Here is an 18,501-nt window from a genome sequence, read left to right as displayed (position 1 = left end):
TCTATTGCACTACCTGTCTCATATAATACTGTCTACTGAGAGTAAAGGGTCACATTGAGCTTCAATCTCTGGGCAATGATTGAATCAATGAAGTGTCTAAGAATCTGTAACAGTGTCGATTTACTTAATTTGACCACCAGGGGGCAAAATAATCCAGTTGTATGATCCTGTTCAGTAAAAAGAATTAGATCCAAAGTCACAATCAGCTCTGTGATTCAGAGTAGGTCTCCAGACAGGAAGACCCAAATTCAAATTCACCTCATATTCTAATTGTGTGCTCTGGGCAGGTTACTTAATCCCTATTTGCCTTAATTCACTGTTGAAGGAAATGGCAAAATACTCCATTATCTTTCCCAAGAAAACCCCTTATGAGGTCACCAAGCATCAGAAAGCACTAGTAGTCACAGGTTTGCCCAAGAAGTTATGCAGTAAACCTAACACAAGAAGTACTCTGTTGTTAGGACTCTCAGGGGTCACCTGTCTACTCTTCTCTCCTTTTATTAAAGACAGGTTATTTCCTTAGTCTAAGGGGTGGGTGTTTATGTAGATTTGCATGATCTCATTGTTAAGTAGTCTCACTGTTTTAGTACATCCCCCATTCTCCAGAAAACCCTTGCCTTTTTCCAGTAGTAGTAGTAGTAGAAGTAGTAACAGTACCAGCAATAATAGTAGCAGCAGTAACAGTACTAGTAGTAGTAATAGTAACAGCAGCAGCAGTAGTAGTAGTAACAGCAGTAGTAGTATTAGTAATAGCAGCAGCAGCAGCAGTAATAGTAGTAGTAGTACTTGCAGAAGTAGTAGTGTAGCAGTAGGAGTAGTAACAGTAGTAGTAGTAGTAATAGTCATAGCAGTAGTAGTAATAGTGGTAACAGTAGTAGTTGTAATAGTAGCAGAAAGAGTAGTAACAATAATAGTAATAGTAAGAGCAGCAGCAGTAGTAGTAATTGTAGTGACAGTAGTAGTAGTAATAGCGGTAGTAGCAATAGTAGCAGTAGGAGTAGTGGTAACAGCAATAGTAGTATAAGCATTTATATAGCACCAACTATGTATCTGGCATTGTGTTAAATACTGTATAAATATTATCTCATTTGATCCTCACAATCCTGGAAAGTAGATGTCATTATTATTCCTATTTTACAAATTAGAAACTCAAGACAGAGGTTCAATGGTGTGCCTGAGGTCACACAGCTAATATGTATCTAAGGCTGAATTTGAACTCAAGTCTTTTTGCCTTTTATCCACTGTAATACCTATGCTGCCTAAGAGTCTCCTTTTCTTCCTGTCTCAGTGGAACAAATCACATAAATATGCATAACTATCTATCTATCTTTCTGTCTGTCTGTCTATATCTATCTATCTATATTTAAAGGAACAAAACCAAATACAAATGCATGTATTAGATACCCACACCTTCTCTTCTCAAACCTGGAAGCTCAAAACTTTTGGGGTATGTAGGCAAGATCAATTCAGGTGCTCAGATTCAAATCTCCCCAACTCCCTGGGGCAAGGTAAACCAGTTGGGCAGTCTATAGAACTAAATGCTGGATGGGGAGCTCTCAATTGGACACTACCTGAGGAAGACTTTCTAGACATGTTGTCCCTTTTTCTTCACTCTATAATTCTGGCAACTATAAGGGTCTGTGGATCCTCTGTTCTCTCCTAAGGACCAGTGACTAGAAAGGAAGGAAGAAGAGACTGTTGTCTAATGGTTAGAGCCGAGAAGACCTGGATTTAAATACTCCTTCAGATACTTACTAGGCTACGTGACACTGGGCAAGTTGATTTAAGCTCTTTAGGCCTGGTTTCCCTTTGTAAAAATAATGGGGTAGGAAGAGGGAACCTAATAATCTCTATGATACTTTCCATACTTAAATCAATGATGTTATGATCTTTACAAGGCATGATCGATCTTCCCCAGTCTCTCAGTTCCCTGAAAATAGTCAGAAGAGAGAGAAAAGTGCCCCTAATTCAGTACCAATAGCCTAGTTTACTGTGTTCTGTCCTTTTTACTTGGGGGGAATGTGGGGGAGAGAATGTATCAGTGACACGATATGTCACTTTTTACTAAACTAAGCCTACAGTATTACTAAATTAATTGCTTTTGAAACTGAAACAGTATTAGGATCTACAGCTCCATCCTAGCCCATAACCTCCTCCTTCCTCCCTATCCATCACTACTCCCATTATAATTCTGCTCTTAGAAAAAACACCTGTTTCCACTTTTTGTCTGGAGCTTTCTTCACACACACCCCCATGCTGCTGTCCAACTGCTGATTTCATTTGAAACTAATTTCTCCAAATTATCAATAGCCTTTTAATGGATAAATCAAATAGATTTTCTTTAGTTTCCATCCCTTCTTAAATACTTTGCATCTTTTGACCCTGGTGATCATCTTCTCTGTATGTTCTTCCTCTTCCTCATTCTGAATTTTGGGACCATAGAGCTCTCTGTATGATTGTTCTTTCTCAGTCTCTCCTTTGTTGGATATGATTGCTATTATTATTTTTTATGGATTTAACAACATGAAAAAGAATTGTGTGCAAAACTAAACTTGTTAGGTTGCTTTACAATGTATATTAAATCTAAAATAACAGCACAAAAGTGTTCTGCTTATCTGATTTATTTGGATCTTTCTTCTGTTCTCTTCTATGTGTTTTAAATGCTTCACTGATTTTTTTCTATGTTCTTTTTTTGAATCACTCTAATACCTACCAACCCTTTCTTCACCAAATCAATAGAAGCCCTCCCTTGTAACCAATACATATAGTCAAGCAAGGCAAGTCAACATATTGACATAAACTCCCTTGAGGTATGGAGGATTGTCAATAACTTTTAAAAGTATAAGGGGCTCCCAAGACCAAAAAGCTTGAGAACTGCTGGTTTAAAAGAATGTGTTTATGTAGGATTTTTTTTTTTTTTTATATTTGGGAAATTGATTTTACTCCCCCTATCCAAGGCAATAAAAATATAATATTACTATTTGTCAATTTTAAAAAGCTTTAAAGCCTTGATGACTGAATTAATTATTAGTCTATAGGGATCAATTTTTATTCCAAAGAAAGATTTAATTGTGTTTTAAATTACCAATGATTCAACATGAAGCAAAAGAATAAAGAATACCAAACAACTATTAATTAACTTTGACAGTCACAATGAATTGGGCTTTATACCTCTTGAAATCTATTACTTGGCTACTTTAGACACTGGTAGAGAACTGGATTTAAAATCAGAAAGAGATGAATAAAAATCCTGTCTCTAAGACGTGTGTGTGTGTGTGTGTGTGTGTGTGTGTGTGACTCAAGACAAATCATTTAAACCTGTCTCAGCCTCAATTTCCTCCTCTGTAAAATAATGATAATAGAAGTATCAACTTCATAGAATTATTGTGAACATCAGAGATAATGCATGCAAAATTCTTTGCAAGCCTTAAAATGATCGTTATTATTATCATTACAATGGCAAGTACCCTAAATTCAGTGTTGGCTTCAGAAATCTTATTATACAACAACAAGATCAAGAAACAGTCAAATCCAACAAGAAACCGATGTTTTTTTCTCCCCATAATTCATTTTAACCTACAAATTTTATTTTTGTAATAGGGAAATAACCTATGTGGAAATAACATCATGTTATTTTTGGTACTACATCCTCTCAAAAACTTTGTACAAATACTCAGCAGGGATCATCAACACCTAGGATGTTGTACAAGAAGCTAATATTTGAGATTTAAAAGAGCTCAGAGGGCATCTTTTAAATAAAAGGTGAGAGAAGGAAAAATAGTCATGAGGCCAGAGGCAGCCCTTTAAAATTTTGCCTCTTTCAGGCTGGGAAGTAGCATCTGCAGAATCCTGATGACTTATTAACCCAATGAAAAAAATAATAGGATCCCAGCACATGAGATCAGAACCTTTATTGCTCATGTTCATTAGGCAAGTCACTAATATAGCTTTTACAGCCTAATTTTTAGAGTCAAGCTGACCTAAAGACCTAAAACAGGGAGTAAGACTACATTTCAATCCTGGAGATAAAGTTTTTTGGTTTTTGTTTTTTCTTTTTGGTAGGGGAAGAGGCACACACTAAGATAAATGGATGTTTATGGTACCGAGTGGTAATGGGAAGAAAGACATTAAAAGAGAATCAGAAATATTGCTGTATTCTCAAAAAACAAAATTATTCAAAATAAGCATTTAATGAGTTTTCTTAAATGCTTTTCAGAAATGGGGAAAGGTTCTATTTTGTAACCTTTTCCTTTCAATTCTCTTATTGCATTCATCTACCTAAAAGAATGGCCATTCTTTTACTCTAAGCTTCTAAGTAAAGTAACCAAAGCAATTAGATTTTTGAAAAGTAAAATAAATTCACATTACAAATCTTTTCTAATGAGCAGGACCAAGAGATCATTATATACTTCAACCACAATACTATATGATGATCAGTTCTGATGGACCTGGCCATCCTCAGCAACGAGATCAACCAAATCATTTCCAATGCAGCAGTAATGAACTGAACCAACTATGCCCAGAGAAAGAACTTTGGGAGATAACTAAAAACCATTACATTGAATTCCCAATCCCTATATTTATGCCCACCTGCATTTTTGATTTCCTTCACAAGCTAATTGTACAATATTTCAGAGTCTAATTCTTTTTATACAGCAAAATAATGTTTTGGTCATGTATACTTATTGTGTATCTAATTTATATTTTAATGTACTTAACATCTCCTGGTCATCCTGCCATCTAGGGGAGGGGGTGGGGGGTAAGAGGTGAAAAATTGGAACAAGAGGTTTGGCAATTGTTAACGCTGTAGTTATTTATGCATATAACCTGTAAATAAAAGGCTATTAAATTAAAAAAAAAATCTTTTCTAAACAGGATGAAAGCAAACTTGGACCATATCAAACACAGTAGCTATACCTGATCATTGAAGCATCCCTTAAGGGGGGGGTAATAGGATAAATGTGGCTATTTCCAAACTATATACCAATAAATTTAAATTTTGACAAAAAATTAACCAGTATCTATGACCAGAGACCTTAATTTTATGATGAGGGTACCACTTTTTCTCCTACAAAATAGACAATTAAAGCCTTTCATTCAGGATATTTTCTATATATGCCTATTAAATGCCTTCCTATGGTCCATTGATGGGTCTAATAATAAGTAATTTAGGATCAAAATTATATAGACAAAAACTTCCCCAATGATTGTCAATGGGTCACTCATTATCAACTATGTAAAAAAAAAATTTAGGGTCAAATAAAACTTTAAATGCAATATAGATAAAAGCAAAAATCACACAAAGACTCATTATTTTTAATTGCCATTTCAGTAGTCAAAATAAAAAAACAACACTATTGAGTTCTCCACAACACCATTATCATAAGCATTTTTCTTAATCCAGCTTAAAAAACCTCTAATACCTACTGATGGGATTCTGATTGCTGCTCTGAGCCTAAACCCCAGAGAAATCATTAATCAGTCACTGACAAGCAGGCCAACATGTTCTGTAACCATATCATCTGGTTCAGACATACCACAGAAAATAGCCAATAAGAAAGTCGCACCACTAGGATACAGTGCAGGATATTAGACTGCAATCCACAGAAAGGATTTTCCCCAATGTAGTGCCTGCCCTTTATTTGCTTGGGTGTCTTGAGTGAACTCATGCCATTTATAATATTATTAGCATACATTAATAGGCCCCTTTAAAGGGTTTTTCTGTTTGCATTCAGTAAGCACGTTCTACCAAGGCTTTACACTTCCTCATGTCAGGTAACTCATCCTATAATCTCAAAATTCGTATATTTTGTAAAGTAATTAGCATTATTCTCCTGATAAAAATCCTTGTCTTGCTTTGCTGGGAGGCTCTCTCCTTCAGGGAGTGTGTAAATCTCATCAGAAAGCCTTTACTTGGATGGAAGCTGTCTAAGCTTGAATTCTTTCAGAAACACTGCAACACATCCCTAATACCTCAATACTACCAATAATCTGATGGTCCACATAGCTCTCTAAGATTCTGTGTTGCAGAATATTTGTGAACTACATAGAAAAGTAAACAAAATTTTCTTACCAGTGAAATATACCTGTGAAAACACAGATAAGAATGGAAAATTTCTCAACTTCACTTCATTTCCCTTTCCTTTCTTTCCAAGAATCTTTATTTTATCCATCTTAACAGTAAAAGCTCTAGCATCACAATTAGCTTTCAAGAGAGTACTATTACCTCAGATAAATTAATAAATATATATATATATAAAACTATACATATGTATAATTATATATGTTTACACATATAGACACACATATACATGTATATACATACATACAGTTATCCTTTATCCATGTTATAGGGAGCAGGGGTACAGTACAGTGCCCCTATGACCTAGAAAATCTGTGTAAAAATTTTTTGGTCTTCCCTTCATACCAGAGAAGAAGTCTGAGTTATTTCCTTTTCTTGGAGGGTGGGGAGGACATTACAGAACCTTATTGCAAAATTTGGATTTTTTTTAAATGCCTTTCTGAGTTTCCAAACATTTTCTATATCAATCACTGGCCTTCAATTGTCATCTGAAGATTACACAAAACTGCTCCAAAATTCCCATTTAATTCTTTATGCCAAACCACAATATTATTGAAACTATGATGGGGAAAGTAGTGATAAGGAAGGGATAGATAATTGTATATATTTTGTTTGCACATAGTGACAGAAATAGTTATTACTAACCAACAACTTGGGGAAATCCAGAGTTCTCCCATTCTTCTAATGTCCTGATTTTAACAAGTAAAAAGTTCAGTTTCTTGGAGGACTTTACTAATAATGAGATTGAATTAATTCTCCTCAATCTTACTCAGACCTGACCCAACCTTACAAGGTATTTAATCTAAGGTAGAGAAGCTCATTATGTTCTACTCAGATTTGGGTGGGGATAAATTCTTTGATTAGCTGTCCCTAAGCTAGTGTTGATCTGGATATAGAGATAAGACTTTCTGTCCAAGAATAATATCATATCACTCTCAGCCCCTTAATTTAATATAGCCCATACTCTCTTAAAATCAGTTAAATGCTACTCATCTTCCAAAAGAACATATAATCCTGAGCCTGCCACCCTAAGAGAGATGGGCAAATAACAGTCTTTTTATTAATAACATGCTAGTCATTAATAAAATGATTAAATTATCCAGAAACTATGTCTCTCAAACCTTTTTAATTGCCACAAGATAACTTTTCTATTAGACTGTAAGTAATTTGAGAGAAGTACTATTTTTTGTTTGTTTTTTGCCTCTTTATATCCCTATGATGTAGCATGGTCCCTATCATACTGACAGTATTAATAATAATTGTTGTTCAGTTGTGCCCATTTCTTCAAAACATCTTTTGGGACTTTCTTAGCAAAAATGCCAGAGTGGTTTGCCATTTCTTTCTCTAGCTCATTTAACAGATTAGGAACTAAGGCAAACAGGGTTTACCCAAGTTCACATGTTATTAAGTGTCTGAAGGCAAACAAATACCACGCTTTGCACTCTATCCACTGTACCAACTAGCTGCCATTGCCATCATCATCATCATCATCATCATTGTCATCATCATCATCACTAGTATTTACAGTGTTTCAAGTTTTGCAAAGCACTTTACAAATGTTATCACATTTTATTTTTACAACAATAATGTGAGGTAAATGCTATTATTAATCCCATTTTACAAATGTGGAAGCAGGCTGATTGAGACTAAGTCATTTGTTTAAGGTCATAGAGCTAAGTATCAAGGAAAGATTCGAATTGCTATTTACCTGAGAAAACTGAACGATATTTTTAAAGCTACTCTTGCTTTTTAATATCTGGTTATTATTTATGAATATGACATATTAGACTTAATTATACTGATAAATGCTTTGATTTGCCACTGAATTTTTGAGTGTTGCCACAATTCTTGTTGTATAAAAGATATTACACCATATACCAAGATAAAAATCTAAATGATTACATGATCTAGACCTAAAAAGAGGTTTTACAAGAAAATTACAACATGGAACATATTACTAATCAGATTTATGGATAGATTATTAACTTATGAATAAACAAGAGATAGAGTGTAAAGTTAGGTATAAAACGGATAATTTTATTACATTAAATTAAAAAGGTTTTTGCACAAATAAAACAAATGTAGCCAAGATCAGAAGAAAAGAAAAAAATCAGGGGAGAAATTTTATAGACACTTTTTTAAGATAAAGGTCTTATCTAAAAATATATAAAGAAATTTGTCAAATCTATAAAAACAACAATCATTCCCCAATTGATAAATGATTAAAAAATATGAACAGGAAGTTTTCCAATGAAAAAATCAAACCACTTTTTAGTTATACAAAAAATCATCTAAATCATTATTGATTAGAGAAATGCACATTAAAACAACGTTGAGAAAAATTTTATATGTATCAGACCCTAACCCTAACCCTAAATGCCTAAAATGATATAAGGGTAAAGTAACAAATGTTCAAGGGAATGTGGAAAAATTGGAATATCTTATTAATTGTTGGTGGAATTATGAGCTGATCCAACCATTTTGGAGAGCAATCTAGAATTATCTCCAAATAATTATTAAACTCCCTGTGTTCCTTTAACCCAGTAATGTCACTACTTAGTCTATTTCCAAAGTTGATTAGAGCAAAGAGGAAAGAACCCAAATGTTCTAAGATGTTTATAGCAGCTCTCTTTGTGGTGGCAAAGAACTAGAAATTGCAAGGATGTCCATCAACTAGAGAATGGTTGATTAAACTGTAGTAAATTACTGTTAGGGAACATAACTGTGCTATAAGAAATGGTGAGCTCAATTATTTTTTTAAAAACATGAAAAGATTTGCATGATATAATGAAGAGGAAATTAGCAGAAGCAGTAGAATACTATGTACAGTAACAGCAATATTGTTTTAAGAACAATTTTAAACAAATAAGTTATTTTTGACTATTGTAATTAATCATAAATACCCAAATTGACTATAAAGGACATATGAAGAAAGATATTATTTGCATCCAGAGAAAAAAACAGATAAATAGTAAAATGTATAAAACACTTTGTGTATATATATATATATATATATATATATATACACACATACATATATATATACATATATACACACACACACACATACACACATACATATACACATAAACCTATCTGTATCTAATTGTAGCTATCTGTGTGGGAAGGGGGAGAAAAAAAGGAAAAAATAAATTTACATGATAATATTGTTGTTTATTTAAAAGAAATAGCAAATTGTGCATAGTAGATTTGCAGTGTCAAGTGCAATCATTTTTTTTATTGCACTATATTACAGAAATGCTTGTTCTATTCCATAACTTTTTTAAAAGATATTTCAATATATGAAAATGTCTTATTTTGAGAGAATTAAGTGCATTTCACAAACAAAACAATCAGAAAATGAAAACAAAAAATAAAAATTTGCATCTCCCCCTTCACCTTGATTCCACTATTATTTAGGTTAGATTGTTTTTAATTCACTGAATAAATGATTAACTTACCATTGCAGGTACCATTGGAAGTAGAATTGAGCAACGTATTTTGTTCACACTGAAAAGAAAACAATATGTAAGAGAAACAGTTTATTTCAAGTATTAGTTCTTATGTCTCAATCCATACCATCCTTCTCAACTTTTCAGGTTAAAAAGAAAATCAAATTTTCCTCAATCAAAAAAGTATTTGCTAAGGGCTTAATATATATAAAAGGTCCTATCCTGGCATTAGCTATATACAAAGACAAAATAAACAAACACGTGAACAAATAAAACTATCTCTGTCTCAAGGATCTTATATTATCCTAAGAGTTACAAAAAACTATATAGGTTAATAGAGCTAAAGCCCATCTATTTGTTTTTGTTATAACCTACTATTTATGAGAATATTTTGGGGTTTTCTTACCAAAAGTACTAGAGTTGTTTGCCATTTCCTTCTCCAGATCATTTTATAGATAAGAAAACTTTGGGTCCCACAGCTAGTAAGTGTTTGGGGCCAGATTTGAATTCAGGAAGAAAAATCTCCCTGATTCCAAATTCAGTCCTCTATCCACGTGTCTCTTAGAAAAGAATACAGTTGAATATAAGTTGAATAGAGAGTTGAATAGAATTGAAAGGGAACAGAGTTGTGTTCCAAGTCACAGATATATTGTCATTTATATTAAACCAAGGAATCAATCTGGGGTACATAGATCCTTTGAGGGTCTATGAATAGATCTCAAGGAGCCTGTGAATTTGGAAGGAGAAAAATTCACTTATTTCTACATAAATTTAGTACTTTCTTCTTTTATGAATATAGGCAATAAGTATTATTCTTAGTGGGGGTCAAGGACTTCACCAGACTAGCAAAGGGATTCATGACACACACACAAAAATACTATTAAGAATCACTGCCAGTGACTGAACCATAATTTACCTAGTTCAATGATAAATATCAATGGAAATGAATACTCAGTTAATATCAGGACAAAAGCTTAATGCTCATCTGTGGAACTTCATGCCAAGGTATTGTTTCTCTCTTGTGGAAATTCTGTAGTTGAAAATCTGAGTCAGGATTCTGACATTATAACATATTCTCCAATGACAATTAGTTTACCTGGGGGAAACAGTAGAAACTTTTGCCTGCCAATAGATATTGTCTCCAATGTCTCCTTCCACCTGATGAGATTATATCCCATTTATTTTTCAAAGGAGAATCTTAGACTATGAGAGAGGGAATGAACTACATACAAAGAATCTAGACCAACCCCTTATCTTAATAGATAAGAAGATAAGATGTTCTAATGGTGTTTAGCTGGCAAGTGAAGTTTTCATAACTACCCCACTCTAATCTTTCTTCATACTCCCACTATTCTTGACTCCAAAAATACCCTAAATAATCGAAAAGAGTTGTTTTTGTTTTTTAAATAAATAAGAACTGGATAACATCTTAAATTGCTAAGGTATCAGCTTTAATTTGGTTGAATCTGGAAAGGCACAAACTGTTAGTTCAACTCAATGACATTCACCCAAAAGAGTTGCAATTTTCCCTAAACTCAGGACAATATTTATCACAGAAAAAGAATTTGAGAAAAAGTCTCCATCTTAATCACAAATACTGAGTACTTACTATGTGGAAGGGATTGTGGAAGGCACTGAGGGAAATACAAAATCAGTGACTAGCTTTAACTAAGTGCTTACTATGTTTCAGGCATTATTCTAAAAGCCAAGAATATAACGAAAGGCAAAAAGATGATGCCTACTCTCAAAAAACTCACATTCTCATGGGAAAGACAACACAAATAATTACATACAAACAAGCTATATGCAGTATAAATTAAAATAGTCTTAGAGGGGAGGTACTAGGGTGAATGTGGAAAGGTCTCCTTCAGAAGATACTCAGCTTGAGCTGAGTTTTAAGGGTCTAGATAAACTGCAAATTAGAGATGAGGAGGGTAAGCATTTCAAATATGGGGGTAGCCAATATATGAGAAACACTTTTAGTGTGAGTGTTTACACCTCCAAAATCAGCAAACACTACAAATCAGGGCTTTACTTATTGTTTTTTTCATAAAGAAAGTGATTGACAATATGTTAATAATGAAGATTAAACTAAAAAGTGTTTGTGCTTTTTGGCGAGCTGGTTATAAAATATTTACCATCAAAATCATGGTCAGAGGGCCCAATGAAAGGATCATGATGAAATTATACAAAACAAATATGAAAGACTAAGGAATTTTAGGGCTCATGGATATGAAAAAAGAACAGTTGAGGGTAATAAAAGCAAGATACATCCATAGCCCCTGTCCTCTTAGAGTTTTTAATCTACCTGGGAGATAAAACACATACAAAGTAAAATCAATTAACAATAAAAAAATGATATATGTTCAGTGTTATATGAAAGGTATTTAAATAATCAGAAAAAGGAGAAAAGATTATAGGCTAATTTGTTCAGGGCACTTTTCACTGTTAAAATAGGATATATGAGATAGATCTTAAGGATTCAATTATTGTAGGTGCAAAGAAAGATGATTCAGTCAAACTAAAATGAAAATTCATTTAGATTATTTGTGACTTAATAAGGGAAGCTAAATTTCTGCATCATAATAATCAAAGTATATACTTCTCTCACACATTTTCCCTTGTCTTGTAGATCTTGGATATGTTGCCTGCTAGATTGAGAGCTATTTCAACACTGGGATGATTTGCTCATCTTTCATTGGACAAAAAAATTCATGAAACCACAAGATTAGGTGGGATTTCAGCAACTATTTAGTACAAGCAATACCCAAAGAGAAATCCCCATTATGATATACTTTGGTTTCCTCTCAAATGATAGGATAAAACTAGACAGGTTTTCTGATCTACATATTCTCTCCCTCTCCTATTCTCCCTCTTCCTTTCCCTGTCCTTCTCTCTCCCTTTCTACCCTAGGATATGATCATCCATGAGCTCTTCTTGAAAAGTTCCATTGAAGGAAGACTCTGAGCCTTTCAAGGAAGCCTATTCCACTTACTGAATGGCTCTAATTGAAAGATTTTTCCTTACAAGACCAACATTGCCTCTCTTGAAACTTTTGTTTCTAGTTCTATCTTCTGAACAGATGACTAATCTTTCAGCCCAGTAAATATTTAAAGATAGCTGTGATGGCCCCAGAATAATTTCCTTTTATCAATCGACAAACTTTTATTAAATACCTACTATATTTCAGGCAAGGTACTAGGAACTGGGGCTATAAATACAAAGTAAAATATCTCTTTTTGAGGAACTTAGATCCTATCTCCCCAAAGTACTTTGTACAGGTTCTTAAATATAATAGTCACTCAAATTATTTGTTGACTTATTGAACAAATGAATAAAAGTTAGAAAGCAAAGGATAATAACATTTCAGTTTTTATTGGAGGTTTCTCTATCTACTTTTTAATTTTGTTATAGTTACAGATTTTTTTTATTTGAATTTCTCTTGATGGAATAGTATGTCCTACCTTGTTGATATCATCAGGTGGCTGGTTATTGGCATTTTCTTTCTGAATTGTATTCATTAAATCAGCATGAAACTTCTTGGCATTCAGGAAAACAAGTGGATTGTTTATTGAGATAATTTTCACTTGTTGTAAACTTTCCTTTTGAGGGAAAAAAGGCAAAGATTTGGAGTCATTCATTCGATTGCTTAAGATGATTTTTTTCTTTTAACAAGACTGAATGGTATTGATAATTAATCCTTAGGATAAAAAATTACAAAGTTATGGCAGAAAGCTTCTGAGCCATTTGACTTTTCTTCATAGTTTCCTGTATGAAACATGATGATAAGACATGTTTCCAAAAAAAAGATCTTTAATATCTAGGGTGCATGTGAGCATTCTTTTGGAAGTGAAAAAAATCATGTTGAAGAATTCTGTTTTTAAGGTATAGGGCTCGAGTGAGAGCTAAGAAATAGAAACAGGATCTTCCCCCTATTCCAAAATATGTTCTCACCTATTTCACTTATTTGTGAATTTTAAAAAGAAACAATATTAAACCTCCTCAGTCATTCATACCTTTGAGTTAATTACCTTCATCAGAAAATCAGTGTTCATTCCTTGTACCTAAGAGCTTACACAATAAGGGAATGAGAAATCATGATTAGTGGAGGCTAGCACAGGATAGAGCAGGACATTATCTTGCCAGACTTTGGGCAGCCAGGAAGCAGCATGATGACATATTGTGCTTAGAATTCGGAAAGGGAGGGTTGTGAGGGGCAGGAGACTGGCATGTAAATAAGGAAGATGGACAATGCTTCAATTTTGTCCGGGGCCTGGGGAGTAGTAACTTTGGGACCTGCCATTGAAAAGGAATACTAAAGCTGCTCTTGAAAGAAGTAATTGACAACTACTTATCCAGGATATGGTGTTATTGCCCAGTCATTTTTTCAGTTGTCTGATTCTTCTTGACCTCATTTGGAGTTTTCTTGACAAACATACTGAAGTGGTTTTCCATTTCCTTACTCAGATCATTTTACATATGAGGAAACTGAAGCAAACAGAATTAAGTGACTTGCCCAGGATCACACACTAGCCTGATTTGAACTCAGGATGATGAATCTTTCTGAGTGGGCTTGGCATACTATCTACTTTGCCATCTAACTGCCCTATTTTCCTCATGCAATTTGAATGAGGAGAAGGCAATTTGAATAAAATTATAAATACTTGAAAAATTATAAATTTGAGTAAAATTGGAAATTGCTTGAAAAAAATTAATAGCCTCCTAATACTTAGATGCTACCTCAAAATGGACTATACAATGGATATATGGAGATACAGATGTGCAAACATAATGACTGAAAAAAATGATTTCAAATCATGGGAAAGCTAGTAAGGTGACTGTTTATTAGTTAAATTCTCCAGGACTCTTTTACTTCATTAGTAAAACAAGAGAGCAGCACTAGAAAACACCTGGGGTCTCTTCCAATTCTGTATCTCTGGTTCAAATTGTAAAAGAGTCTGCTTAAACTTCAGTAAATCATTAGATTGTCTCTGTATAACAGGTCAAGACCAAGCTTTAAGTTACAAAAATAACTTCAACTGAAGTTGTCACAAGCAGACCACAAGAGAATAAGCCCCTTGACATGCCATATTTAATCACCATGAAGTCCTAAACTAGCCAAAATTATTCCAAATCATCCATTATTAAGACCATATGAGGATGCTAACCTGTTGTTTTAGGTTGAGTCTATGAGAATAATGTCACAAGCTTTCTTTAAAACATATCTTAAAGCTATTCTGGAAAAAGAAGAATCATTATGGCGTAGTTTTAACTGGTGGGAACATATTTTCTAAGTTTGGAAAGGCTATATTTAAGGGGTGTTTGCCTCTACTCAATTCAGTTCAAAACCATTTATTAAGTACAAGGCCCTGGGTATACATAGGCAAAAATTTAAAGCAATAATCTACTGGGAGAAAGTAACATGTAGGCATATACATTAACAGCAAATATATAGTTATCCCTTCTACATCATAACTTTGCCCATTGGGGTTTCAATATATCATGAGTTAGCATCAGAAATTAAATGGGAATTTGGGGGGAGTTCCACAGCTGCAAAGGCCAGCAGATAACACAAAAAAAGTTCAGAAACTCAAAAATGCATAAAATATATGTAAAAGTATTGCATAATATCAACAAATTTTATATTTTAATGCCATAATAATTCAGACTTCTTTTCTGGTATGAAGGGAAGGCCAAAACATTTTATGTGGATGGCTTTTCTAGACCGTGGGGAACACACCATCCTCAATCCCTGCAATGTGGAAAAGACACAAAATAACAGAGCTTGTGGTGGATGAAATGCCAACCATTTGGAGGATCAGAAAAGATTTCATATAGAAGATAATGAATTTTGACTGGAGGTAATGATTCCAAAAGGCAGAAATGAGGATGAAGAAAAATCCTCTAAGAGTCCAAGAGTGCATACCAATAGAAGGGCCCCAAAAGAATGAGGGTTGCCTGTTTCCATACCTTTACTCTCAGGTTAGAATATCTCTTTCTGACTCAGAAAAGTTCCTTTTCCCAACTGTCAATGAAAAATTAGATTTAACATGCTCCTGTCCCATGGAAATCAATTATGAGTTGTATGCTATCCCAATAAGACATGACTCTGCAAAGGTCAAATACAAGAGTTGTGCTCTAGACTAATAAAAACAGGATTTCTATCATTGTACCTGCTATACTGGCATGAGGAAAAATCTGCAAAAATGATTCAAAGGGGATGGCATTTTCTACATAGGAAAAAGCTAATAGGACAGTTTGATAGAGTTTGTGAGAGAGAATAGAAATTTCTTCCTATTCTTCTCTCTCACAAACTCTTATCTAATGGCCCCTTGCCTCTGGGGGCTGTCCAAAATATTAATGCTAAGTTTAACTCTAAATTACTGATTTGCTTAGCCTACTATGGTTCAGAATTCTCAGGCTGACAATCTGCCAGCCTCAGTCTTCCTATCTGTAGGTATTACTAGCAATGTGCTACTATGGGCAGCTTGATGTCCATTTTCTGACATGCAAACTAGATGAATTTGGAAGTGCTTGCTAACAGATATGTGCATCACTCTACATGAAAAATCTTTTTAAGATCTCTAACATATGGACATTATCCATTAAGGAAAGAGTTTTCAAAATGTGTCTGGGTATCCTTTGATCCCTGATAACTTTTTAAGAAATCCATGAGGCCAAAAAAATATTTTCAGAATAAGGGAAAGAAATAAATGTTTATATAGTGCCTATTATGTGTCAGACACTGCTAAGAACTTTACAAATATATTCTCATCTTATCCCTACAACAATACTGAAAAGTCGGTGATGCTATTATCCCCATTTTATAGTCAAGGAAATTGAGGCAGGTTTTATCCATTGTGTCACTAGCTGACTCATATGCCTAATAATTCTAAGATATTCAAGTTTCTAATATTATCAATGTAAATAAATATAATCTATATAACAAAAATTCTTTGGAGGAGGTAGGGTTCCTCCCGCCATAATTTCTGAGAGAACAAAAAAGTTTGAGGTTCATAGTTCTAAGGCATGGAGGGTTTGTGATCTGTGGTTCTTCATCATCCCTATTTCTGATGACATATATTAACTTTCTTGGGATCATGAAGAAAAAAACAATTGTACTGAGTAGCTTCTGAAAACACCTATTTTGTAACTGTAAAATGGGATTAATACGACTGCCTATATACCTGAATCACAGGCTTGTGATGAGCTTTGAATGAGAGAATGGACATGAAAGATCTAGGATACTTTCCAGAATTATAGTCAGTTGTTGTATTGTTGGAATACTGCTTTTATTATTATCAGTCTGAACTTGCTTATTTGGGAATAATCAGGGTCTTTATGTAGCACATTTTAGAATTTATGTGTTGCTAATAGAAAAAAATCTAGTGGGGGTACAAGGGAAAAGGCGTTTGTCTTTTAGATTCTGACAGAATCCCTGATTCTCTTCCTGTTCAATAATTAGTACATTGCCTGGAACACAGCAAGTGTTTAATAAATGCTCCTTGACTGAATGATTTACTGACTTGCACATATTATGCCAAAAGCATAGTAATCATCTTATGGACAGTGATTTTTTCTTTTTTTATTATAGCTTTTTATTACAAGATATATGCATGGGTAATTTTTCAGCATTTATAATTGCAAAACCTTTTGTTCCAATTTTTCCCCTTCTTCCCCCCACCCATTCCCCCAGATGACAGATAGACCAATAAATGTTAAATATGTTAAAGTATATGTTAAATACAATATATGTATATATGAACAGTGATTTCTAAGCTGAGAATGGTGCTTGTACCAAATATTTCATTTCATGGTAAGGGTAAGAATGTCAAAGCTGGCCCTCAGGCTTATACCAGTGAGGAGAGCTTCAGGGTTGAAGGTGGTCAATCTAGGATATTTCATGAGGAACTAAATTCAGATTGGAAAAAGTAAAGAAAGAAAACAACAGTATAGAAAATTAAAGAAAAGTAGCATCGTTGGCAAATTGGAGACTGACCAATCACCAAAGGTTCAGTGCTCAAAGAGTGGTTCTAAGAAATGGACCGACATTTTGATTCTATTCCCCTACTCAAAAAACTCCAGTAACTCCATGTTGCCTCTAGGATTGAAAATAAATTTTTTGTGTGTGTGACATTTTTCATGACTTGACTTTTTATTGATCTTTCCAGACTTTTTTATGCATTACTCACCTGTGGTCCAGACAAATTGACTTTCTTTCTATTTGTCTTATACATCTTCCATCCTCTTGTATTTGCATTAGCTGTCCCATATGCCTGAAATGCACTTACTCCTTATCTCTGCATCTCAGAATCTCTAGTTTATTCAAAGCTCAGATCAAATACCACCTCCTGCATGAAAACTTTCCTGTTTCCTCAGCCAGTGGTACTGTCTCCCTGCCCTGAAATTACCTTAAATTTATTTTCTGAATGTTTTGTGTACACTTATATATGTATCGGAATCTCTTCAGGTATAATTTAAAGTCCTTGACAACAGGACAGCTTCATTTTTTGTATCTCCAATGTCTAGCAAATAATAGATGCTCAATAAATGCTTATTGATAGATAATTATTCAGAAATTATTGGGACTCCTTAAATTTAATCATCCTTTCAAAAGTACAAGACTTCTTTGGCAGATTCTTAAGGCTTACTACTTCCAGCTAATTTGGAAATAACCTAAGAACAGTTTCAGGCAAGAGGCCAGTTCTTTCAGTTCCGCCGGGAACTAGAAATACAGAGACAAATAAATCCGGAAGATAACAAGGAAAAAAAATTAACCAAATATTTACAGAACAGGTTCAAAATAAAGTCAGTTCAAAATATTGGAAAATATCCAAATTAACCTTGTCTAACCTAAACTGGTTTACTTAACTCTATGAACAAAAAGGTGAAAATTAAAAACTTGGATTTGAGACACATCTACAAGTGGGCAAGATTGAAGAATTATGGGCTATTTTCTTAGAAGAG

At 33.9% G+C, this 18,501-nt stretch overlaps 1 protein-coding gene across 4 annotated transcripts in view; it reads right to left on the bottom strand.

The window, feature by feature from the left end:
• SLC26A7 (solute carrier family 26 member 7) overlaps positions 1 to 18,501 on the bottom strand; it is a 193,306-nt gene that overhangs the window by 10,289 nt on the left and 164,516 nt on the right. For 3 of the 4 annotated variants that reach the window (XM_031946971.1, XM_031946972.1, XM_031946970.1), the window contains 2 exons: positions 12,999 to 13,136; positions 9,544 to 9,592 (listed from right to left, as the gene is read on the bottom strand). In XM_031946971.1, coding sequence (XP_031802831.1) covers positions 9,544 to 9,592; positions 12,999 to 13,136 — 187 coding nt within the window. The remainder of the gene's footprint in view (positions 1 to 9,543; positions 9,593 to 12,998; positions 13,137 to 18,501) is intronic. The other variant, XM_031946973.1, reaches the window with a different exon arrangement.

This window comes from Sarcophilus harrisii, chromosome 1, assembly GCF_902635505.1.
Source record: "Sarcophilus harrisii chromosome 1, mSarHar1.11, whole genome shotgun sequence".
Classification (NCBI taxonomy): domain Eukaryota; kingdom Metazoa; phylum Chordata; class Mammalia; order Dasyuromorphia; family Dasyuridae; genus Sarcophilus; species Sarcophilus harrisii.
The sequence above is the reverse complement of the archived record's forward strand: the minus strand, read 5'-3'. Positions and strand labels throughout refer to the sequence as shown.